General features: G+C 39.4%; 1 protein-coding gene across 6 annotated transcripts in view; it reads right to left on the bottom strand.

Annotated features, from left to right (window-relative positions):
- The window catches only part of CCNB3 (cyclin B3), a 64,750-nt gene that overhangs the window by 864 nt on the left and 36,682 nt on the right, over positions 1-27,204 (bottom strand). For all 6 annotated transcript variants that reach the window (XM_023526494.1, XM_023526493.1, XM_011386165.2 and 3 more), the window contains exons 8-10: positions 5,514-5,651; positions 2,221-2,376; positions 1,299-1,448 (exon numbers count right to left, since the gene is read on the bottom strand). In XM_023526494.1, coding sequence (XP_023382262.1) covers positions 1,299-1,448; positions 2,221-2,376; positions 5,514-5,651 — 444 coding nt within the window. The remainder of the gene's footprint in view (positions 1-1,298; positions 1,449-2,220; positions 2,377-5,513; positions 5,652-27,204) is intronic.

The raw sequence follows: 27,204 nt of genomic DNA on the forward strand, positions 1-27,204 counted from the left end.
GCCCTGGCCATAGGTATTCAGGTATGCTGAAATCCACCACCGAAGAATCTAAGGAACAGGACTGACTTTGTAATTTACTCACTCTCAGATCAAGAGCCAATGGCCAGGCAAACCTCAGAACAAACATGAGGTCCTAACTCAACAGCCAACAGGAACTTAATGCTGTTCTTCCTCTCTGACTCTAACAGTTATCATTCTATGCATTCATTTTATCATTCAACTTTAAAGATGCCTATTATGTGATAGAAGCAATATGGCAGAGTATTAAAGAGCAAAGATTCTGGAGGCAAGCAGCATGGCCTTGAACCAGTTATTTAACCTCTTGGTGCCTCAGCTTCTCAATCTGCCAAATGGAGATCATAACAGTAATTACATTATAGGATTACATTAGTTAATATATACAAAGTGCATAGAACAGAATATAGCACATAGTAATTGCCTAAAATAAAATGCTAGCTAGGATTAACAATATTACCAATCCCTGAAGAAGATGCTGGGAATATAAAGATGACTAAAGCTCCTGCCCTTAAGGAGTCTGTAGTCTAGTGGGGGAAACAGATATGCACACAGAGAATTACAAAATGTGTGAGAAGTTCTATGATGGAAGTGATTATGGGGCACTGGAGGAACAGGGCAGCAGAACCCATGAACTTTGGCCAGGAGAGACACAGAAAGCTTCATAGAGAAGGGCACATCTGCAATGAGTGTTGAAAGTCAACTGGGAACTCCACAGGCAGAGAAAGGAATGCTCTATTAGGTAGTGGTTTTCTAAAAATACCTTAAACTATTTTCTCTGAACTCTTTTTTAAAAATATCTTACCTGGAAGCCCAAACATCTTACTTGGAATTGGGGGGGAGGGCTAAGAAGCCCACCCTCAGGGACCTTTTATATGGCCCCTGAGACATTTCTGCAGAAACTCCAGGGCTCTACTGAATACTATTTGGAAACCACTACCACAGTCAAAGGACAGTCATTGGCATGCTGAGCAGGGGAGTAACACATTATATTTGGTGTGTTAAATAAGATTAATGGCCCCATTGTCACAACATAGATTCAGGCCCCAATGTAGGCCCCTTGACTATTATCAAAGCTTACTTGCTAGTGTTGCCACTTTTACACTTTCATCTAGTATACCTTCTATATTGCTATATCAATACTGTTTCCAAAACACACTAAAGGGAGTATGTCACATCTCTGGCTAAAAAACTTCCAATGCCTTAGCATAAAGTGGGTTTCTCAGCACCAAAGGTCTCTGAATCTCTACCCCTTTTCTCCCTCCCCCGGGGCAAGTGTTTACCCAGTGTCCAAGCTTCTGCATGTAGAGGGCCAGGAGGAAGGAGCCAGCAGCTAGCTTGGAAGCTCTCTCTTGGATATAGTCGTATTCCAGCAGGGTCATCTCACAGATGAAGCGGGACAAGGTCAGTGTCTTCATGCTGGCATGGATACACTAAGGACAGCAAGAATAGCTCAGCAAGCAATTCAGAAAACCAGCACCAAGCAGAATATCTAAATGGCTTGCTGCCTGAACAATGTATCTCTCCTGCCACCATGACTCACACTAAGGCATCTTACTCCAGAAAGCTTAAGGTGGAGGGGAGGGAGTAAGGTTCTGAAATTACCAATGAAATTAGCTACCTTTAAAGTTTTTAACCAAATTATAAAGTGTGTTTGTGTTAACTTCCCACCTCTCCTTTCTGCATGAGTCATCCTTTGAAGAGCCAAAGCCCTCTAACTATAACTTTGCACCTGGTTCCACCTTAAGAAGTGTTCCATGATCCAAAAGAACTCCTTCCTCTTTCTTGTTTGTATCTTTTTAAAAAATTATAACCTATAACACACATAGAAAAAGTACACAACACCTACTTATAGAATACAGTGAATAATTATAAAGTGACCACCCCTGTAACCAATACTCAGGTGAAGGAAGAGAATTTTGCCAGCATCTCCCCCAAAATTCCCATGTGTCCCTTTCTGATCAAAGAATCTTCCCTCCCTCCCCTACTTTGCTCTCATCTCAAAACTTTATAAGTATACTGTGAAAATCTGAAATGTTCTTCCTTCCACACTTAAAGATTGCCAGTCTAAGAGGGTGGATTGAAGAAGAAATTCCCCTGCCCCTAGTTGTCCCTTTCCCTTTACCTACCATCAGGCAGCCTCTCTGGGTTTGGAGGGAACTAACCCAGCAGTGGGAGAACGGAGATATGCCTCCTCTATCTTACCATAGCATATCTACGCAGAAAATGATAGGCGGTGGGAATGTTGATATCAAATTTGAGGGTCTGTAGGATGCTGATTTCCATGGCAAGCATCTCATCTCGTTGATACATATCATCACAGATGTACAGGAACTCATCCAGACAAGGTGGGTAGGGTTCCTACAGGTGGAGAGGAGAGGCAGTCACAACCAGGCAAAGACAGTCCACTCCTCTCTGCTTGGAGATGAAAAGCAGAGGGGGAGAAGAATGAAGGAAAGGAGGCGATAACATTTTCTGACATAGACCTTCAAGTTATCTTAGAGTCAGCCTCTGGTTGATTTTAATGGCCCATCTGAAAAACAAATTCAGAGACACAGCAGAGATAAGCCTCAAAACTGCACCACTGGAGAAAGGATGGGGCCTCTTGGGGTGGATTCTTACAGCATTAAAAAAAGCACATGATGTGGCACAAGGATTGAGATCAATGATCTCTCTTCTAATGAGAGCCAGGAATTGGAAATCTATGGCCTGCTCTGGGAAAAGGAGGAAAGGAGACCACAAAAAAGGGAACTACAGATGGGAAATAAGCCCTCACTTTGTGTCCTAGTCTAAAGAATAGATAGGAATGTTTGGGAAGGGTACCACAGGGGTAACAAGCAGTGAGAAAAAGGCAGCCAGGCACAGAGGTAGCCAAGCCAAGACTGAGGACTGCAGAGGGTGGGAAGATGTGCACTGCGGCTAGACTGGGAAGATCCAGGCCAGGCCAAGGGTAAGAATCCCGGTCTGAGAGCACCTTCCTGTGCCCCGCCCTCTGTAGGTTGAACTTTGGTTTTGGGGAGAGGACTGGGAGGCAGGAAAACCCCTGAATCTGCCTACCCACCCAAGCCTTCTTCCCACACCTTTCTCTCTATATTTTCAGATCACAAACTGGACCAATACTCTGGGTTTTTAGACAAGGAAATTGAGGACCAGAGAGAGGAAGTAACTCTCTACAAGTTCATACAGCAACATAGTATAAGACCAGAGCAAGAAACTTTCTCTCCCATTGCTCTATTCACCACTGGCTCCTTCCTCTCTTCTCATACCATCTCCACACCTCCTTGCAAAAGTTTTTCTGTACTTCTCAATCTTGTAAGAAGACACACCTTCCCTAAAAAACTTAGTGGGACCCTTTATCCTGGCAACCAGAAGAGAGGTGCTACTGGTTCCAAGATTTGCTAAGAAGGGTCCCTCATACTCTCTTCCTCCCTTCTGCTCTCTAGGGATCCCAGTTGCATTTCTAACCCCCTTGAGACTGAGGCAAAAAGTATTTACTCAAGCCATAAGGATGGTCCTAGGCAGGGAAAGGGAAGAGGAGAGAGAGGAAGAAGGGAAGGAGGGAGAGAAAGAGGGAAGAAGACAGAGGGAGGGGGAAAAATGGAAAGAACTAGGGAGTGAATGAGCAGGAGAGGAAATGAGCCAGAGAGGGAAGCAGTAAGGGAGGGAGTAAGGGAGAGTGTGAGGGAAGAGGAAGGGAGAGAGGGAGAAAGGGAAGGAGGCAGCTAGGGAGCAAGGGAGGGAAGGAGGATGGAAGGGAGCAAGCAAGAGTGGGTGGGAGAGAATGATTAAGGAAGCAAGCAAGAGAGGGAGCTATCAGAGAGGGAGCAGGGAGGAAGCAGGGAGAAGGAGGAGCAAGGGAACAAGGGAGCAAGTGAGTAGGGAAGGATGTGAGCCAGAAAGGGAAACAGTGAGGGAGAGAGCAAAGGAAGAGACTAGGGATCAGGGTGGGAGGTAGGGAAGGGAAAAGAGAGGATGAATGAGAAGAAATTAGTAGAAAAGTGGGGAGGAAGGTAAAGGGATCAAAGGCAGGGGAAGGGAGGAAGGTACAAGAGAAGCAATGTGAGGGAGGGAAGGATAAGCAAGGGAAAGAGGGTGGAATGGAGGGATGGAGGGGAGAGGGTTAGCTAGGAAAGGAGAGGAGAGTAAGCAATGGAAGGGGGAGAGAAAGGAAGGAAGGGAGGAAAGAAGGCAAGGTGGGAGTGTAGGAGGGAGGAAGATGGAGGTACGGGGTGTGAGGGTAGGAAGGAGGCTGGAAGGGAGACACAGGAGCTAGGGATGGAACAAAGGTGGAAGGCAAGGAGGGATGGAGCAGGGAATGGAGTGAGGGAGCAATTGAAGAGGTAGGGGAGTAAGAGAGGGAGCCAGAAAGGGAGGGAGGAAGCCCAGTATGGAGTGAGCGAGTACACAAAGCAGGGATGGAGGGATCAAGAGATGGATTGAGAGAAGGCTAGAGGGAGGAGGGATGCTAGGGAATGAGGGAATAAGTGAAATAAGGGTGAAAGTAAAGGAGGGCAGAAGTGAAGTGAGGTGGCAAGAGAAGAAGGGAGAGAAGGAAGCAAGTAAGGAGCAAAGAAAAGAAGGCTGGACTTAGGAAGGGAACTACTTACTGACTGAGGAAGGCAGTGAATGAGCAAAGGAGGAGGAAGGCAGGATGTCAGTTAGGGATAGAGCTGAGCATGGAGGAAGCAAGCGACAGAGCACAAATACAAACTCACAGTTCTAAAGTTCTTTGAATTCTGTAAAAGTGGCTACAACTTGGTCCTAAACCCTAAAATTTCACACAACTAGCCTATCTGAAGGAAAAATGAAAGTTGAACAAAATCATTTAGCATCTAAAGAGGTGGAAAGAATCAGAGAGACTAGTTAGGTGGATTGCAGCTATGAAGGAAAGGCCAGCTAATTGCTTTTATCCTGCCACTTCAAAAATAACTATTTCAGCTAGACTTACTGCCACGTACAATGAGGCCATTTCTTCTTACATGTCTCCAGCACCCAGGTTTGGAAATGCTTTCTTATATATGCAGTTCTAGATTCCACTAGATGGAGATGGAGTCCATGAAAGAAGAAAAGGGTGGGGGACAGAGAATCATGGACCAAAAGGAAATCTTAAAAAGGACAACCCATTTAATTAAGCACATGCCCGCATACTTGCATCTTACAGGAAATGGGAGAACCTTGTTGATGCCAGAAAACAAATACACCATTGCCATTCAACACCAACTTCCCTGATGGGGAAAATGGACAAAAAATTGGTAGGAAAATTATTTGTGTGTGTGTATGTAATTGTATACACACACAGGTACAAATATATACAAACATATATACACATGTGTGTGTACATGTGCACATACATGCATATAATATATACATACACATGTATGCATACATATGCACATATACACATATAAAGAGACGCATACATAGACATACATATGTAACTGACTTGGATAAAAATCTGACTAATTAGTTCTTTCCAGGTCCTATAGACTCAAGCTCACCTCAAATTTTGCTGCAATCAGAAAAGCAGTGGAACCGAGGAGTTGCAGCTTGTCCCTCTTGCATATTACCTTCATAAGGTAGTGATCCACCAGCTTCACTGCCAAGTAGAGGGTCTCGTGACTCACCTCAAAAGTCATCTGGAGGAATACACAAACAGGGCAGAAATCTGTATATTGTCCAGCTCTAAAATCACATCCAGATAAATCTAACTACCTGGTCTGTGGCACTGAGAACAGTGGAGCTATACCAGACCTGGCCAGCTAAGACTCTGCTATGAATGTGGAAACTACTTCAGATAGCTGCCTGATTATATCTCCCGCACCTTTGAGGACTCTGGCATTATCTATCCCTACACATTTAGGTAGGTGACCAGTCTTACAAATCAGAGAGACAGGCTCTGCCTTCTTTATGAACACCTTAAGTGAATACATCCTCTCCCCTTGATCTCCAATACGTACTTAGAGTCTTGCTTTCCCTATTTGCTATTCCCTTATACAGTGAACTCCCAAAAGAGATTGTTTATTTAGCTCTGAAACACAGGGGTTTGTTTATTAGTTTATTCATCCATTAGTTTCTCTTCTCAACTAGCTATGCTATTAGAATGTATAGACTGAAAGCAAGTACCAATAGCACCATTTAAAAGTGAGCTGAGGGGCTGGAGAAGCCAGAATGAAATTGAAACATTAGTAGTATAACCATCCTTCTCTTCTTTTATTTATCCTTGTCTTGCATTCACCAATTCCAAGAAACCATCTCCTATAGCAATAGTCCCAGAATTAGTGTGGGCCTATAAAGCATCTTTGTGAAAATTAGAAAAAAGGTGCCTTCTTTGGGTGAACACAGCCCTGCAGGCACACATCTTATCAAGTAGACAATACCCTTATATGAATTAGCAAAAGGTGTCCCTGCCTCAGGGCATAACAACCCCACAGCCAGAATGCACAGTTTGGCAAACAGCGTATGAGCTGGATTCCACTGCCTGCTTTTGCCCTGGCTAAAGGCCACGTATAGGCACAATTTGCACCATACACAGGGGTCCTACCCAATCTTCAGTGATGCTTCTTCCTCACAATCCCCTTAGGATCTTAGGATTCAAGAACAATAGAATCTATATTAGCCCAACACCTCAAACAATGCTTGAATCCTCTCTTTAATGTCCCCACCAAATAAGTTGTTCAGTTCCTGTCATAGAACCTCCAAATACATCCCAATAACTCTTTGAATATTTTTAACAGAAAGTGCTTCCTTATATTGAGAAGAAATCATCCTCCCTGTAAGCTTCACCCACTTCATTGGGCCCTCTTTCGTGTAGGCTACTCTTATTGACTGGAGTCTAGATGACCACAGAGTAGGTCAGTAAGAAGCTTTGGAGAAATTAATGTATATTAGCACAGGCAAATGATCATCAGAAGATAATTGAATACATTGGTTAAGCAATACATACATTAAGTTTCTGAATAACAGAAATACCAAAAAGCTGTTCTTACTGTTCCTGGGATACGGCCTTGGCTACAGAAATCTGTCTTTATTAGTTTCCTATTGCTGCTATAGTAAATTATTACACACTTAGTGGCTGAAAACAATACAGATTCATTATCTTACAGATATGGATGTCAGAAGTCCAAAATGGGACTCACGGGGCTAAAAACATCAATGTGTTAGCAGGGCTGTGTTTCTTTCTGGAGGTTCTAATGGAGAATCCTTTTTCTAGCTTCTAGAAGTTGCCTGCATTCCTTGGTCCCTTCCAGCCTCAAAGCCAACAATGGCTAGCCAAGTCCTTCTCACACTGCATTACTCTCTGCCTCCTTCTTCCACATTTAAGGACCATTGTGATTACATTGGGCCCATATGGATAATCCAGGGTAATTGCCCTTTCTTAAATTCAGTTTAGTGCAAAATTAATTTCGTAGTCTACTTAATTTCCCTTTGTCATGTAAGGTAACATATTCACAGTTCTGGGAACTAGGATGTGGACATTTTATTCTGCCTACTACATTTGCCAAAGGAATGTTATAAGAAAGAAATGAGGAGAGTTTGTGCACATGAAGGTTAATGACTACCACCTTAAGTACCGAGAAACTGAGGTCAAATAATTACAAAAAAAGAAGGTAGGAATGGAAAGCAACAGTTCTCTGAGGATGGTGCCTCTGTGAGCAAATGACAAAGCCAGAGCTTATATAGCCTCCTTCTAGTACCTCACACAGGCACTTGACCACCCATGCAGCATGTTATCATCAAATGGTAACATCTAAAAGTGTGGGTAATATCTGAATGAATGGCTGAAATTTGAAGTCAATAAATATTTAAAACAGCAGCTGTGTCAATTATAGCAATTTTTCTTCCTTGAATGTAAGACAATACTCTCCTAACATAATTCTACCAGTTGGGACTGCATGGAATAAGTCTAATTCTTCTTGTGACAACCCTTCAGCTACTGAAGAGTTACTATGTCTCCTATAAATCTCCATTCTAGACCAAATAGCTTGACTTCTAACTGTTCTTCAAACGGTATGGTTTTCTGTCTCATTAGCATCAGTCTCCAAATGAAGAGCCTAACTTTATCACAGTTAGAAGAGAGGCAGTGCTCCAGCTGCGACAAAACTTTTTAGCACAGTAGCAAGTTTCTCTTCCTTATAACTGCCTTTGGTCAGTACACCCTTCCAATTCTTCATAAACAACTATTCTCCTTATCTGGAATTGGGTAAGAAGAAACAAAAGGGAAGTAATAAATAAAACTATAGAAAATATAAAGATTAATCTTAGTCTCAAACTAGGAGACAAATCTGACAAAATGCATCTCAAACTCCAAAACTAAAAGATCATCTTCTACAAAGATGAATAAACAGAGAAATCCAACCAGATATGGGCAGGGGGGAGGGAAACAAGTAATTTTTAAAAGAGAAATGTTCTGAGGAACCAGAGCAAATGTCTACTTATGAAATCTTTTTACTCCGAAGAACTGGAATAAACTTTTAAAAAATATATTCTCAATAAGACCTGAAAGGACACTTTTCTATGAAAAGAGAACATGGGATACAAAAAGTCTTGTTTCTAAAGAAAAAGAAATTATTTAATTTAAAAATGTAATAGAGGCAGTGAACAGTATAGTTATAATCATGACAAAAATCAAATCAATGATTCCAAAGGCTACTTTAAAACATTCTCCTAGAACTGAGAGGTAAAGAAAATGAATGAAAACTTGAGATACAAAGAGAACAGATTTCAGAGTAATTAACACACACACACACACACACACACACACACACACACACACCCTCTTTCCCTCTCCCTCTCCATTAAAATGAGAGAAAAAGAAGAGAAATAATAAAGAAATAATACATAGAAAATAATCCAAGACAAAGAAAGACTGAACCTTCAGATTGAAAGGACCAAACAAAATTAAGGAAAACAGGTCTACATCTAGAAACGTCAAAAATAATTATATTTTTAGGGAAGCTAATGTATTAAACACAAATAATCTTGATCTAAAGTCTATATTATTTTGACTATAAATGGAAGAAATAAACTAAAAGTATACAAATTATCTTACTTGAAGGGAAATTAATAGTTCAGTCTCACCAAATGGGTTGGCTAACTAAATAATGACTACATCCATATAATAGAATATTATATAGCAGTTTAAAATAAGATAGATTTATACTTAAAGGAAAGGTTATAAAGATTTATTCTTTTTTCAGTAAATAACTTTTAAAACTTTTCAATGACAGTTGGCATACAATATTAAATTAGTTTCAGGCATATAACAGTGATTAGACATTTACATATCTTACAAAGTGATCACCCTGATAAATCTAGTACCCATGTGACATCATACATAATTATTACATTATTATTGACTCTATTCCTTATGCTATATTTTACAGCCCCGTGACTATTTTGTATAACTACCAATTTGTACCTCTTAATCTCTTTCCCTATTTTACCCACCCCCTACACCCCTCCAATATGGCAACCATCAAAATGTTCTATGAGTTTATTTCTGTTTTGTTTATTTTATTCTTTAGATTTGACATGTAAGTGAAATCATATAGCATTTGTCTTCCTCTGTCTGACCTACTTCACTCAGCACAGTACCATCTAGGTCCATCCATGTTGTTGCAGATGGCAAGATTTCATTTTTTTATGGCTGAGTAATAGTCCATGGTAAATACGTACCACTTCTTCTTTACCCATTCATCCATTGATGGACACCCAGGCTGCCTCCATTTCTTGGCTATTGTAAATAACATTGCAATGAACATATGGATACACACGTCTCTTTGAAGTAGTGTTTGGGGTTTCTTCAGAGAAATACTCAGAAGTGAAATTACTGGGTCCTTCTTTGGCTCTTATTATAGCCTTTGTTTTAAAGTCTAGTTTAAGTATTGCTAGCCTAGTTATTTTTTAATTCATTTCTATTTTCATAAAGTACCCAGCAAAGAGAAATGTTCTGAGGAACCAGAGCAAATGTCTACTTATGAAATCTTTTTACTCCGAAGAACTGGAATAAACTTTTAAAAAATATATTCTCAATAAGACCTGAAAGGACACTTTTCTATGAAAAGAGAACATGGGATACAAAAAGTCTTGTTTCTATAGAAAAAGAAATTATTTACTTTCAGTCTGTGTGTGTCTTTCAATCTAAAGTGAGTCATTTGTAGGCAGCATATGTATGGGTCTTCTTTTCTTATCCATTCAGCCACTCTATATATCTTTTGATTGGAGCACTTAATCCATTTACATTTAAAGTAATTGTTGCTAGATATGTAGTTAATGCCCTGTTATTAATATTTTTATCTTTCTTTTTCTTCTTAAAGAAGTCTCTATAAGATTTCCTGTAATACTAAACTCCTTTAGCTTTTTCTTGTCTGGGAAAATCTTTATCTGTCCTTAGATTCTAAATGATAGCTTTGCTGGGTAGAGTAATCTCGGTTGTAGGTTCTTCCTCCTCATCACTTTGAATATTTCATGCCAATCCCTTCTGTCCAACAAAGTTTCTACTGAGAGATCAGCTAATAATCTTCTGGGAGCGGCCTTGAAGGCAACTAACTGCTTTTCTCTTGCTACTTTTAAGATTCTCTCTTTGTCTTTAACCTTTGGTATTTTAATGTCTTGGTGTGGGCTTCTTTGGGTTCATCTTGTTTGCTACTTTCTGTGCTTCCTAGGCTTGCATATCTGTTTCCTTTGCCAGGTTAGGGAAGCTTTCAGTCATTTTTTCTTCAAATACATTCTCAATCTCTTGCTCTCGCTCCTCCTTCTGTTGCCCCTATGACATGAATGTTGGTACACTTGATATTGTCCCAGAGGCCCATTAAACTATTCTCATTTTTTTTTTATTCTTTTTTCTTGATGTTGTTCTGATTGGGTGTTTTCTGCTACCTTGTCTTCCAAATTGCTGATTCAATCTTCTGCTTCACCTAATCTACTGTTGCTTCCCTCTAATGTATGCTTCATTCAGTTATTGTATTATTCATTTTTGACCAGCTCTTTTTTATGTTTTCAATCTCTATTTTTATGTTTTCTGTCTCTTTGTTAAACTTCTCACTGAGCTCATCGATTCTTCCCCTAAGTTCACTGAGCATCCTTATAACCAGTGTTTTGAACTCTGCATCTGGTAGATTGTTTTTTTTTCCATTTGTCGAGTTCTTTTTCTGGAGCTTTGTTCTGTTTTTTCATTTGGGACATGTTCCTTTGTCTCCCCATTTTGATTGTCTCCCTGTGTTTGTTTCTATGTATTAGGTAGGGCTGCTATGTCTCCTGGACTTAGGAAAGTGGCCTTATGTAATAGGTGTCCTGTGGATCCTAGTGGCGTGATCTCCCTGGTCACCAGAGCTAGGTGCTCTAGGTGTGTGCCTTATATTGGTTGTGTGCACCCTCCTCTTGTAGTTGAGCCTTGATTGCTCTTTTCACAGCAATGGGAGGGATTGACCCTTATGCTGATTGGCTGTGAGGACTGGCTGGTGACAACAACAGAGGAGCTGTTGTGCAAGGGCTGACTCTATGGACCAGGATTCACTTTAGCAGGGCTCTGGTGCCTGTCCAGTTTGCCCTTTGGATGGGTCATCCTTGGATGTGGCTTTATGTCATGCTCAGCCTTGGTCCAAAGCCAGCCACCAGGTGTGCTGGCCACAGGGTCCTACCATAGGCCAAGTTCAGCTGCAGCCTTTGCCCTTCCCAGGGCCACCTGGCATGAGCCACCAAGCAATCCACAGATTGCTGCCACCTGCACTGGGCTTGGAGGTGCCTCAAGAGGCCAAACTGTGAACCAAGGCTGCCTGCTGCTAGTGCCAAGCTTGAGGCTGCTCAGTAAGAGGTACAGAGCACACCAAGAACAGATGCTGCTCATTTGGGTTTTGTAAACCTTTGAGAGATTTTAGAAAAGTCCGCAGCAAAAGCCTAGACAGGCCATTTGTATAGAAAAGCCACTGAAAGTGGTTGGGTGGGCCTACATGTAAAGTGGGATAGGGTCTCAGGGAATCTCCAGCATGGGGTGACCAGTGTTAGCCAAATTGATGGAGATTCAGGTATGGCAGCCACCTGCACCTGCATGCTAGGATGGGGAGAGCTCAACAAAGGAACAGTGTCCTCTGATAACACTTTTGCCTGCAAGAAAGCTGCCCCCTCGCCACCAGCCCTTATCCTGAAGCCAAAAATTTCAGTTCTTCCACACATGTCCCTGGAACCATTCAGGATGCTGCTCCAGTGCTGAAGCTCAGAATGAGTGAGCCCACCAGTAAGTTTATGTGAAGGACCTTTAACAGGAACACTTAAGATTCCAGCTGCTCTTCATCTCACTCAGCCAAAATCTCCACTGATTTTCACAGACAGAAGTTGTGAGGACTTCTCTTTCCTGCACTGGAACCCTGGTTTGAGGAGCTCAGTGTGAGGCTGGAACCCCTTGTACCTCTGGCTAGAACACTGCAGCCGAGATACCCCTCCAAATTTTTAGCTGCCATATGCAGGCTTGGGATTAATCCGTTCTTCATCTCCACCACTTCTACCAGTCTCAAGGTGGCTTCTTATATATTCCCTTGGTTGTAAGACTTCTGTTCATCTAAACTTCAGGTGATTCTCAATGATGATTGTTCTATAGTTTAGTTGTAATTTTGATGTGGTCATAAGAGGAGGCAAGCACACATTTACCTACTCTACCATCCTGACTGGAAATCTCCTACTAAGACTTATTCTTAAAAGAGGAAGTTGCAGAGCAATGTATACAGCATGACCTATTCATATAACAAAAATACCATAAAACCCATACTCCTTAAAATGCAGTATTTATATATTTGCATATATGCATGTGGATTCATTCAAGAATTACTCAATTAATTTAAGATATTTTAAGAAAATATTGTCAAATATTAATAAAAATGCTAAGACAAACAGAAAGTATTCTGAAAGGACACTCTAAATTATTTATAGTTGTTACTTCTGAGAAATAAGATTAGAGGAAAAGAGATCTCAACGTCAGAAACAAGGTGGAGTGAGAGACATCCCCAGATCTCTCTCCTTGAAACAACAATAAGCTGAACATCTAAAACTCAACAAAAACACTCAAACTGCACACCACCACGTCTGAGCGTGGGATCTGCGCCTAAGAGCTACCACAGGTCAGAACCCTGGGTGTTGGGCAGTAGATTAAGAAAAACAAGGAAGCTGCCTCTCACAGCAGGAGCTCCCTCTAGGAGGACAGAGGAGGGGAGAAGGTGCGGCCAGTTCCCTGAACAGGCCTGTATGGGAGAGCTGTGAGCTCCACGTGGCTGATGGCAGAGCCCAGTTATCAGGGCAGAAAGTAGAGAAGTGGGGACGGCAGAGAAGAGGGGATAGCAGAGAAACAACAGTTGATTTTTTACCAGCCACGGTTGCAAAACCAAGGCTGAGCTGCAGCCCACATCCCCCAACACAAAAGAGACCATTCCCCATATCCTCCCACCACACACTGTGGAGACCCAGGGAAATCTGACCAAACACTACCGAAACTGTTGCTAACACTGAAAGGGACTGAGGATAGCAAAAGTGATTAAACATCTGAGTGACTAAATATCTATAAGAAAAAACTGCATTATTAAGACTTTATATAAAGCAGGATCCAAGAGGCTTAGATGCCATCTACTGGAAACCAAAAGAAAAACGTCTTCTTTGCAACGTGCTGAAGAGAAACCTTTATATAATAAATTTTATTTCTGGAAAAAAAGCAGAATATACTCCCATTAATGCCCAGGCAGAGAAATAGTCCATTAAACACCATGAACAACCAAGGTGACAAGGAAGCTCAGAAAGAAAAAGAAAGATCTCCAGAAAATAAGCTTACAGACATAGAAATATGTGACTTAAATGACAAAGAAGTCAGAATGATCCTTCTGAAAAAATTCAATGAAATCCAAAACAACTCATATAAACAATTTCAGAAATTGAAAAAAACAACTAGATGAGTAGAATGAGTTCCTTAGAAAAGAGATTGAAATCCTCAAAAAGAACTGAATAGAACTTCTAGAGATAAAGAACACACTGCATGAGATGAAAAATGAAATAGCAAGCTTAGGATCAGTGATATCAAAGACAGAAATCTAGAAATAAATCAGAAGGAAGAAGAGAGAAACTGAAGAATGAAAAATAATGAAAGAGAAATACAAGAACTAGCTGATACCATCAGGAGAGGAAACATAAGAATAATGAGCATTATCAAAAGCAAAGAAAAGGAGCAGGCATTAGAAAGAATTTTCAGACAAATAATGGACAAGAATTTCCCAAATCTAAGAAAAGAGCTGGAGCTTTGAATCCAAGAAACTAACAGAATATCCAATTATCTCAACCCAAAAAGGCCTTCTCCAAGACACATTGTATTAAAATTATCAAAAATTAACGACACAGACAGAATTCTCAGGGCAGCCAGGGAAAAGAAGACGGTAACCTGCAAAAGAAAATCCATTATTATTGCCGGACGTCGCAGCGCAAACCTTACAGGCCAGAAAGGAGTGGAATCAAATATTTAAACTATTAAATGAAGGAACTACCAGCCAAGAATAATGTATCCAGCTAAGCCCTCGTTTAGATATGAAGGAGAAATAAAGACCTTCCCAGATATACAAAAACTGAGGGAAATCTCCACTATGAGTCCTGAATTACAGGAAATACTGAAAGGGGTCAGCTCACTAAAAACAAAATGACAAAAAAAAAAAAACAAAACATAATTAAGAGCAAGGTGACTGTCAGGCAAATAGAAGCAGAGGAGTGCAGCCCTTACTAATAAGTACAGGGCATTATAAGCTTAAACAATAAGAAGAGAATTGCTATAGGAAGAATGTAATGAACGTTCAGCATACATAGGAAAAAATTGAGACGATAACTGAAAAGAGGATTGAAAGATCCAAATTTGCAAAGGGGAATGGAGATAAGGCACGTGCAGAAAAGAAACAACTGCATATATATAAATATATATATACATATTAATATATATAAATATATATTCTTCACATATTCATAATGGTAACCACACACCAAAGATTCATAACTGAAATATATAACATAAAACAAGAAGAACCAGAGGCAAAACCCACAAAAGCCAAACAAAATAAAGAAAACAGAAACACAAGAATAAGGAAGCAATGGAAACATCGAGCTACCAAAAAGCAAAAGATAAAATCTGTTCAAGAAGACCTCATATTTCAATAATCAGCCTAAATGTAAATGGACTGAACTCAATAACAAAAAGGCACAGAGTTGCAGAATGGATCAAAAAACAAAACCCAACCATAGGCTGCCTCCAGGAGACACATCTCAGTTCCAAAGACAAATATAGACTCAAAGTGAAAGGGTGGAAAATGATATTTCAAGCAAATGGAATTCAGAGAAAAGTGGGAGTAGTGGTACTAATATCGGACGAAATATATTTCAAAATAAAAAAATGTAAAGAAAGATACTGAGGGACACTTCATAATGATAAAGAGAATCATACACCAAGAAGACATACAACTTATTAATATCTATGCTCCCAATCAGGGAGCCCCAAAATATGTAAAGCAATTACTAACAGAACTAAAGGGAGAAACAGACCAAAACACTACTGTAGTAGGGGACCTAAATACCCCACTGTCGGATATAGACAGATCATCCAAACAGAAAATCAATAAGGAAATCACATCCTTAAATGACACATTAGGCCAACTGGACATAATTGACATTAACAGAGCCTTTCATCCCAAAACAGCTGCTTATATATTCTTCTTTAGTGCACATGAAACATTCTCAAAGATTGATCACATACTGGGACACAGAGATAGCCTCAACAAATATAAGAGGGTTGAAATCATACTAACCATATTCTCTGAATTTAATGCTTTGAAACTAGAGATCAACTGTAAAAAGAAAGCAGGAAGAACCACAAATATATGTAGATTAAACAACATGTTACTGAAGAATAAATAGGTCACAGAAGAAATAAATAGATCAAGAGACACATAGAAACAAATGATAATGATAGTACAACATATCAAAACATTTGGGAAATGGCAAAAGCGGTCATAAGAGGAAAGTTCTCATCATTACAGGCCTATCTGCAAAAACAAGAACGAGCGCAAATAAATGAATGAACACTTCATCTTAAAAAACTAGAAAAGGTAGAACATATGAAGCCTAAAGTCAGTAGAAGGAAAGAAATAATCAAAATTAGAGTAGAAATAAATGAAACTGAAAACAAAACAAAAAAAAATAGAAAAAATAAATGCAATAAAGAGCTGGTTCTTTGAGAATGTTAATAAAATTGACAAACCCCTGGCAAGACTTACCAAAGAAAAAAGAGAAAGAACACACAAAAAACATCAGGGATGAAAGAGGGGAAATTATGACAGCGCAGACGTACAAAGGATCATACATGAATACTATGAAAAAGTATATAACGCCAAAATTAATAACCTAGAAGAAATGGACCAGTACTTAGAAAAATACATTTCTAGACTGAATCAAAAAGAATTGGAAAATCTAAATAGAACGATCAGCAGCATCGAAATTGAAACAATCATCAAAAACCTACCAAAAAGTAAAAGACCAGGACCAGATGGCTTTACCAGTGAATTCTACCAAACATTCAAAGAAGATTTAATACATATTCTCCTTAAACTCTTCCAAAAACTCGAAGAGGAGGCAATATTTCTCAACGTATTTTATGAGGCCAATATTACCCTGATACCAAAACCTGGTAAAGACAATACAAAGAAAGAAAACTACAGATCAATATCTCTCATGAACACAGATGCAAAAATCCTAAATAAGACACTAGTGAACCAAATACAGCAATATATTAAAAAGATTGTACACCATGATCAAGTGGGCTTCATCCCAGGGGCAAAGGGAAGGTTCAATATATGCAAATTGATTAATGCGATACACCACATAAACAAATAAAAAATAAGAATCATATGATCATGTCAACAGATGCAGAAAAAGCCTTTGACAAGATATAGCATCCATTTATGATCAAAACACTTAAAAAAATCAGTACAGAAGGAAAGTACCTTAACATAATAAAGGCCATATATGAGAAACCCTCAGCTAACATTATACTTAATGGAGAAAAATCTAAAAATCTTCCCTCTAATATCAGGAACAAGGAAAGGCTGTCCACTATCACCACTGTTATTCAATATAACAGTGTAGTTCCTGGTGAGTGCAAACAGGCAAGAGAAAGATATAAAAGGCATCCAAATAGGAAATGAGGAAGTCAAACTGTCACTATTTGCTGATGACTCGATATTCTCATTCTCATTCTCTCATTCTCTCTCTCTCTCTCTCTCTCTCTCTCTCTCTCTCTCTCTCTCTCACTATATGTGTGTATATGTGTGTGTGTGTGTGTGCACACGTGCATGTGTGTGTGTATATAGACATACATACATACATACATATATATATATATATATTCCTTTTGCAATTGCAACAAAAAGAATAAAAAACCTAAGAATAAATTTAACGAAACATGTGAAGGACCTATATAATGAAAACGACAAGACCCTGTTAAAAGAAATTGAAGAAGATACAAAGAAATGAAAAGATATTCCATGTTCTTGGATTGGAAGAATCAACATAGTTCAAATGATCTTATTACCTAAAGCATTATGCAGATTTAATGCAATCCCTATTAAAATCTCATTGGCATTTTTTAAATAGAACAAAAAGCATCAGATTTGTATGGAAGCACAAAAGACCCCGAATTGCCAAAACCATCCTACGAAAAAAAGAATGAGGATGGAGGCCTCACTCTCTTACTTCAAATTCTACTACAAAGCGACAATAATCAAAATGGCACGGTATTGGCATGAAAACAGACATATGGACCAGTGGAACAGAATCAAGAGTCCAGAAGTAAACCCATATTTATATGGGCAAACAATTTTTGACAAAAAAAGCCAAAAACATACAATGGAGAAAGGGAACTCTCTTCCATAAATGCTGCTGGGAAAACTGGAAAACCACCTGCAAAAGAATGAAACTACACTGTTGTCTATCACCACACATCAAAATTAACTCAAAATGGATTAAGGACCTGAATATAAGACCTGAAACAATAAAACACATAGAAGAAAACATAGGAACTAAACTCAAGGACCTTGGACTTAAAGAGGATTTTATGAATTTGACCTCAAAAGCAAAGGAAGTAAAAGCTAAAATAAATGAATGAGACTACATCAAACTAAAAAGCTCTGCTCAGCTAAAAAACCATCAACAAGGTAAAGAGACAACCATCCGAATGGGAAAATATATTTGTGAGCAACATCTCCGATAAAGGCCTAATATCCAAAATATACAAAGAACTCATACATCTCAATAACAACACAAAACAAATGATCCAATCAAAAAATGGGCAGAGGACCTGAACAGACACTTCTCCCTAGAGGACATACAAATAGCCAACAAATATTTGAAAAGATGCTCAGCATTGCTAGCTATTAGGGAAATGCAAATCAAAACCACAATGAGATACCATCTCACACCTGTTAGAATAGCTGTAATCAACAGGACAAGTAATAAATGTCGGAGAGGATGCAGAGAAAAAGGAACCCTCATACACTGCTGATGGGACTGCAAATTGCTACAGCCACTATGAAAAACAGTATGGAGGTTCCTCAAAAAACTAAGAATTGGTCTACCATATGATCCAGCATTCCTTCTACTGGGTATTTACCCCAAAGACTTGAAAACCCATATCTGAAAAGATATTTGCATACCTATGTTCATAACAGTATTATTCACAGTGGCCAGGACATGGAAGCAACCGAAATGTCCTATGATAGATGATTGGCTAAAGAAGCTGTGGTACATATATACAATGGAATATTACTCAGCCATAAGAAGAGATGAAATACTGCCATTTGCAACAACATGGATGGACCTCGAGATAATCATGCTAAACAAAATAAGCCAGACAGAAAAAGTTGAAAACCACATGGTATCAGTTATATATGGGATATAAACCTAAAAGCAACAAATGAACAGGACAAACAAACAGAAACTCATGGACATGGACAATAGACTAGTGGTTACCAGAGGCTGGGGGGATGGGGGGGAAGGTAGATAGTTTAAAAAGGGTCAAATATGTGGCGACAGAAGGAAATCTAACTATGGGTGGTTAACACACAGTGTAAATATATATATGCCTTACTGTTAAAGTGTACAGCTGAAACTTATTGGATTTCATTAACCAATGTCACCATAAAAAATAAATTATTAAAAAAAAAATTAGAGAAAAAGGATTGTTGATTTTATACATACACACATACACAAATATATATGAATACATAGATACATGCTATAAACGTGTGTTAATTTTGTAGTTTAAACAAATTGTATGGGTGCAGAGAGGTTAAGGTGCAATGGAGGGGGCGAAAAAATGCCAGGAGTAATGAACTAAACTACAATGATTGTGGATGTTTGCCACATTGCTCTTAGACTTTGATAAGCAGAAAAAAATAAATTAGCATATAAATTATATAACATTAAGCCAAAATTAATTGATATGATCTTTGTACTTACAGGGAATACACATTTTCTTCAAACATCAGTGAGTCATTTATAAAAACCCATTATATCTGAAGCCATGAAGAAAATCTCATTAACTTAAGGAAAACAGAAATTATCTTTCAGGTAACATTCTCAATACACAATACAATAAAACTAAAAATCGGCAATAAAAAAATAAACTAAACAAACTAATGAAAAGCACCCCAATTAAAAAAAAAGTGGTAAGCTCTATTCTTAAGGAAAAAACACAAACCTGGGTCAAAGAGGAAGTAAAAATTGCAATTGCATTGTATTGAGAGAAAACAAGATAGCTACAACACTGTCTTTCAAAACTAATGGGATGTAGTCAGAACTGTTACTTAGGAGAAAATGTATAGCTTTAGAGCTTTTATTATGAAGTCAGAAATAATTAAAATAGACTAAATATTTGTTTCAAGAAGTTAGGGGAAAACAACACAATAAACCTAAATAAAGTAAGAATAAAATGATAAAGATGAAAGCAGATGCTAATGATTTTTTTTTTAAAAGAAAAAGTTATACATTAATTCATGAGCCGATTTTTTGACCATAGGGCTGAACAAACCTTTGTGCGGAAAACTGAAAAACCTTTTTAAGCCAATGAGACCAATGTGAAAAGAATCTTTTAAAACTTAAAATTGTAAAAGAAGACCTGATAACTAAACAGATACAACCTAATTGACTTGAAAAATTCAATACTGTAAAATCTATGAATTCTCCCTGAATTAATCCCAATGGACTATTTTTTAAGAGTTGACAAAATTATTCTACAGCTCACTTGGAAGAAGTTAATGTGTGAGAACAACCAGGAATATTTTGTAAAAGATGAGTAAAGGGGCAATAAATGTATGTCAAAACTATAATAATAAAAACTGCATACTACTGATGTTAGAATAGACAAATATACCAAAGAAGAGAATAGGAAAGACCATAAACAAACCCAAGTATATGTGATTAAAGATGTTATTTCAAACCAGTGGATAATGAAAACTAATAAATGGTATTAGAATAACTGAATAATCATTGTGAGAATGTGTATAGATACTGATAACAAAACCAAAATACAGAGAAAGAGAAAAAAATGGTATAGATGATAGAGGCTCTGTTCATCTCTCTTGTGACCAAATCAAAGTTAAAACAGAAACAAGGAGCAGCAGCAAGGAAAATCGCCTGGGATCTAGATGAACAAGCCTGACAACTAGGGAGAGAAAAAAAGAAATCGCCCTGCAACGGTAGGAGGTAGGACAGAGTGAGGTCATGAGTCTGCCCTGTCCAAGAGGCTGAGTGGGACAGAGGCCACAGCAGTGGCAGCCGGCAGCTGCAGACGCCTCTTAAAGGGGCCATGTCTGTGAGCGGACTTTCAGGGTGATGGACCTGCTTGTTCTGAGCAACAGCACTGGGTCAGCTGTACAGGGGGCATCAGGGACTTACAGGGGGACACTGAGTTGTCGGAGTGAGGGCCAGAGGCGAGACTTACTCTATACAGAAGTGCTCGCAATATCCATTGTTCTTCTGTTGAGCCCTCCCCACTCTCAGTGTGCGGACTCAGAGCAGCCATAGCAGAGACATCATCAAACAGGATAACAGAGAACTTGAGTGGGGAAAATAGTGGACTAGGTAAAAGCAGGGTTCGTCTCCTCCCAGGACCGAAATGAAATTACAACCAAATTATAAAATAATCAACGTGGAAAATTACCTGAAGTTCAGCTGATCATAATACCTACATCTGATAATATAAAGGAGCCACATCGAAGCTGGTAGGAGGGGCAAAGTCCCGAATCGGGCTGGACCCGCACCCGCAGGTGGTGGAGGACCACCAGGAGGGAGAGCAAGGCTACAGAGGCTCTCCTGAAGGAGAGGGGTGTCCTGGTCTCATCTGGGGGCTCTCCAGCACAGGGTCCCAGTCCAAGGAAGAGATTCCAGTAACTCTGACTGCAGAAGCTAGAGGGGATTCCGGCCACTTGGGTGAGACAGAAGGTGACTGGGCCCCTAGACGTCCCTTTGAAGGACCCGCACAAAAGCTTTCTGACCTGTGGAAACTCATCCAGCGGTGGGTCAGAAGCTCGCGTGGGATTCATTCCGAGAAAGTCTGCATTACCTGGAGCCAGAACAAGGCCTGGAAGGGCAGCCAGCATTGTGCCTTAGTCTGGCCCCCTACAGGGTAATCTACAGACCATGCCAGCTTGATTGTGCAGACCCCTCCCACAGAGCCATTAGGAGACGCTGGTCTAAGGGGAGCAGTCTGCCCTGCCCAACCTGCAGACTGCCAGGGAAAATTGTTTCTGGTTGGTTGCCAAGCCCTGATCTGAGTGATTCAGAGTGAAGTATTCACAGAGGGGACGGCCATTGTTGTGAGCAGCATTTCTAATCCCAGGGACAGGGGCCAGCGCTATGAGCCTCATTTCAGAAATAAGGTCAGGCAGATCACTGTTGCCAACACAAACCTGGGCAGACATCAAGGACCTGTGGGCCAGTCCCAGACAGCAGCTGGTCTTGCTGCAATCTGGAACTTCTGAGGGAAGTCAAAAACAGTTACCAAAGTTGCAGCAAGACTGAGACTGTATTGATCTGACTGCCATTGTCTCTCTGAGACCCTGCCCCACTCTACCCACAAATTGCCCCAGGTGGCCCATTGACAAATAACTGACACAGCCCTGCTCTTCCCCTCCCGATAGCCTAATCCACACAGGCGACAAACTGGCTGGAACAGGGTGGTCACTGCACAGAAATCAATGGCAGGCATACCTTTGCTGCCTGCAAGAGTTGCAATATTGTGTCCGGGGAGCACAGGGGTCTATGGGAACACTCCTGACTGGAGCCGGTCTCACTGTGATCTGGGTCTATAGAAGGAACGCCCAGGCACAGAAATTACAGTAAAATTGAAGCTATATTTGCTGAATGGACCTTGTCACTTTGAGACCCCACTTCTCTCAAGCCACAAAGTGCCTGCAGCCTATTAACAAGCAGCTTCTTGTGCCCTGCTTGGCTCTGGGTTTGAGCAGCAGTGAGCGCATTTAGAAGAAAACAGTTGTAGACAGACCACTACTGCCTGTATGAGCTACAATATATCTTAAGGGGATTACAGGGGTCTGTATTGGCCTGACGGCCCTGAACAACTTGAGTTCCTGCCCCATCCAGTACACAAAGTGCCCGGTGCACATTGATAGGCAGCTGCCACTGCTCTAGGGTAGCGCATTTAGGCCCAGGATGGGCAGCAGTTGACCTTGCTACAAGTGGAAACTTGTCCAGCAAGCCACAGAGACAATGTGGGCACGTAAACTGGCAGGGAGAAATTTACTCACTAAACTCAGGAGACTCCCAGGGTCCCTGTGCCACTCAACACACATATAACCCAGAGGTTCATCCAATTTCAGAGACTTACAGGCAGATGATAGGCAGTATCAGGACTTGAGGAGCACTGGTCCTTCTGATAAACTGTCGTAGGTCAAAGACGGGAGATAACCGAGAGCTGCATACAGCAATGTCTCTTCCACTTACCTAGAGATCCAGCATAGGCAACAATCATCAGCGGATCACTTTGTAGTTCTTACCGGGTAGCCCTGAGCAATCAAAAGCAGCAGCTGACCTTGGCCTACGGGGAAGCCCTTCTCAAGAGGCCACAAAACCAATGCATCTGGAGGCTGGCACCAGACCACAATGGAGCAACTCCTGACTGGTTCCAGTAGTGATACACACAAAGGATGTTTGCAACAAGTATACAAGCCTGCTAGGGCAGATTCAACTCAGTGGGGTCAGCCCCCACACAACAACTCTTATTCTGAAAGTGCAGCCAATTCCCACAATTAGTCAGCCTGAATGTTAATCCCATCCACTGGTTTACTAACAACAATAAAGGCTTGGCGACAACAGAAGATCACACACAATCCACAAAAAGGTCACCTCCAAGCTCCTGGCACAAGGGATCAGGGAGAGTGCGTCGCTGGACCACACAGGACACCTTCCACATTAGGCCATCTAGCCAAGGCGGAGAGATGAAACAAATATTCCTGACACATTGAAAAGAACACAGGGAGGATAATAAAATGAGAAAACAAAGAAACATGCCACAAATGAAACAACAAGAGAAAACTCCAGAAAATAAGCTAAATGAAATGAAGGTAAGCAATCTACCAGAGTCAGAGTTCAAAATAATGGTTATAAAGATGCTCAATGAACTCATGGGGAGAATGGATGAATACAATGAGAACCTCAATAGCATAAAAAAGGACGTAGAAACCATAAAAAAGGAACCAGACAGAAATGAGGAATACGATAACGGAAATGAAGAATACACTAAAAGGATGCAACAGTAGATTGGATGAAGCAGAAGATCGAATCAGCGAATTGGAAGATAAGCTAGTTGAATACACCTAATCAGAACAACAACAACAAATAAAAAGAATTTTAAAAAAAAAGATAGTTTAATAGACCTCTGGGACAACATGAAGCATAAAAATATATGAATCATAGGAGTACCTGAAGAGGAAGAGAGAGAGCAAGAGATTAAGAATCTATTTGAAGAAATAATGACAGAAAACTTCCCTAACCTGGCAAAGAAATTAGACATACAAGTTCAGGAAGCACAAAGAGTTCCAAACAAGAGAAATTCAAACAGACTTACATCAAGACACATCATAATTAAAATGCCAAAGGTCAAAGACAAAGAGAGAATCTTAAAAGCAGCCAGAGAAAAGAAGTTGGATACTTACAAGGGTACCCCCATAAGAATGTCTGCTGACTTTTCAATGGAAACTTTGCAGGCCAGAAGGGAATGGCAAGAAATATTCGAATTTATGAAAAACAAGAATTTGCAACCATGGATACTCTACCCAGCAAAGCTTTTTATTAAAATGGAAGGTGAGATAAAGAGCTCCCCAGACGGGAAAAAAAAAAAAAAAAGCTTAAGGAACTGATCACCAACAAGCCAGCATTAGAAGAAATGTGAAAGTGTCTTCTGTAAAAAGAGAGGTGGTAAAAAAGAAAATAGAAATAACAAATATGAATGACAAAAAGACAGTAACTATGTACCTATCAGTAATCATTTTGAATATAAACAAATTAAATGCTCCAATCAAAAGACATAGAGTAACTGAATAGATAAGAGAACAAGACCCATGCATATGCTGTCTACAAGAGACCCACTTCAGATCAAACAACACTCACAGACTGAAAGTAAAGGGATAGAAAAAGATATCTCACACAAATAGAAATAAAAAAAAGCTGGGATAGCAATACTTATATCAGATAAAACAGACTTTAAAACAAAAGCTATAATAAGAGATAAAAAAGGGCATTACATAATAAAGGGATCGATAAATCAAGAAGACATAACCCTAGTAAACATATACGCACCCAACATAGGAGCACCTACATACATAAAGCAATTATTGATCGACATAAAAGTTTAGATCAATAGTAATACACTCATAGTAGGAGACTTTAACACCCCATTGACACCAATTGAAAGATCTTCCAGGCAAAGAATCAACAAGGAAACAATGGGCCTAAAAGATACTCTATAACAGATGGACTTACGAGATATTTTCAGAGCATTTTACCACAAAGCAGCAAAATATACATTTTTCTCAAGTGCACATGGATCATTTTCAAGGACAGACCATGTCTTAGCACACAAATCAAGTCTCGATAAATTTAAGAAGACTGAAATCATATCAACCATCTTCTCTGATCACAATGGTATGAAACTAGACATCTAGCTAAAGAAAAAAAATTGGAAAGTACACAAATACATGGAGGCTAAATAACATGCTACTAAACAATGAATGGATTATTAATGAGATCAAGGAAGAAATCAAAAGATCTTAGAGACAAATGAAAATGACAACACGACTCAAAATCTATGGGACACAGCAAAAGCAGTCCTAACAGGGAAATTCATACAATACAGGCCTACCTCAAGAAACAAGAAAAAGGTCAAATAAACAATCTAACCTTACAATTAAAAGAACTAGAAAAAGAACAGCAAATGAAGCCCAAATTGAATAGAAGGAAGGAAATAATAAAGATCAGAGCGGAAATAAATGAAATAGAGTCTAGAAAAACAATACAAAAGATTAATGAAATCAAGAGCTGGTTCTTTGAAAGGATTAACAAAATTGACAGACCCTTAGACTCATCATGGAAAAAAAGAGAGAAAACTCAAATAAAAAAAATCAGAAATGAAAGAAGAGAAATAACCACAGACTCCACAGAAAAACAATGGATCATAAGAAAATGCTACAAGCAATTATACGACAACAAATTGGACAATCTGGAAGAAATGGACACATTCCTAGAAACATATAATTTCCCAAGACTGAGTCAAGAAGAAACAGAAAATCTGAACCAACAGATTACCATCAATGAAATAGAATCAGTAATCAAAAACCTCCCAAAAAATGTCCTGGACCAGATGGCTTCATAGGCAAATTTTACCAAACATTCAAAGAATTATCACCTATTCTTCTCAAACTATTCCAAAAATTTCAAGAAGAGGGAAGGCTCCCTAACTCCTTTATGAGGCCACCATTACCTTGATTCCAAAACCAGGCAGAGACATTACAAAAAGAGAAAACTATAGGCCGATAGCTCTTATGAACATTGATACAAAAATCCTCAACAAAATATTAGCAAACTGAATTCAGCAATACAGTAAAAATATCATACACTGTGATCAAGTTGGATTTATTCCTGGGATACAGGGTTGGTTCAATATCTGCAGATCAATTAATGTGATACACCGCATTAACAAATTGAAAGATAAAAACCATATGAACATATCAATAGATGCAGAAAAAGCACTCAACAAAATCCAGCATCTATTTATGATAAAAACTCTCAGCAAGGTGAAAATAAAGGGAACATACCTCAACGTAAAAAAGGCCATGTACGACCAACCTTCAGCTAACATCATACTCAATGGGGAAAGGCTAAAAGCATTTTCCTTAAGATCAGGAACAAGACAAGGATGCCCACTTTCACCACTCCTCTTCAACACTGTATTGGAAGTCTTAGCCACAGCAATAAGACAAGAAAGAGAAATAAAAGGAAAGGAAGAAGTAAAACTCTCGTTATTTGCCAATGACATGATACTATATATAGAGAACCCTAAAGATTCCACCAAAAAACTGTTAGAACTGATCAATGAATTCAGAAAAGTAGCAGGTTACAAAATAAATATTCAGAAGTCAGTGGCATTTTTATACACCAATCATGAACTTTCAGAGAGAGAAATTAAGAAAACAATCCCATTTACAATTGCATCGAAAACTACAAAATACCTGGGAATCAAATTAACCAAGAAGGTAGAAGACCTGTTTTCAGAAAATTATGTCATTGAAAAAAGAAACTGAAGAAGATACAAATAAATGGAACCATATACCCTGCTCATGGGTAGGAAGAATCAACATTGTTAAAATGGTCATACTACCCAAAACGATCTATAGATTCAATGCAATCCCTATCAAAATACCAATGGCATTTTTCAGAGAGCTAGAACAAACAATTCTAAAATTTATAGGGAGCCATAAAAAAAACTCCGAATAGCCAGGGTAATCTTGAGAAAGAATAACAAAGTTGGAGGTATCATACTACCTGATATCAAACTATACTACAAGGCTACAGTAATCAAAACAGTGTGGTACTGGCATAAAAACAGATACA

The sequence above is a fragment of the Pteropus vampyrus genome, unplaced genomic scaffold, assembly GCF_000151845.1.
Source record: "Pteropus vampyrus isolate Shadow unplaced genomic scaffold, Pvam_2.0 Scaffold970, whole genome shotgun sequence".
Lineage (NCBI taxonomy): Eukaryota > Metazoa > Chordata > Mammalia > Chiroptera > Pteropodidae > Pteropus > Pteropus vampyrus.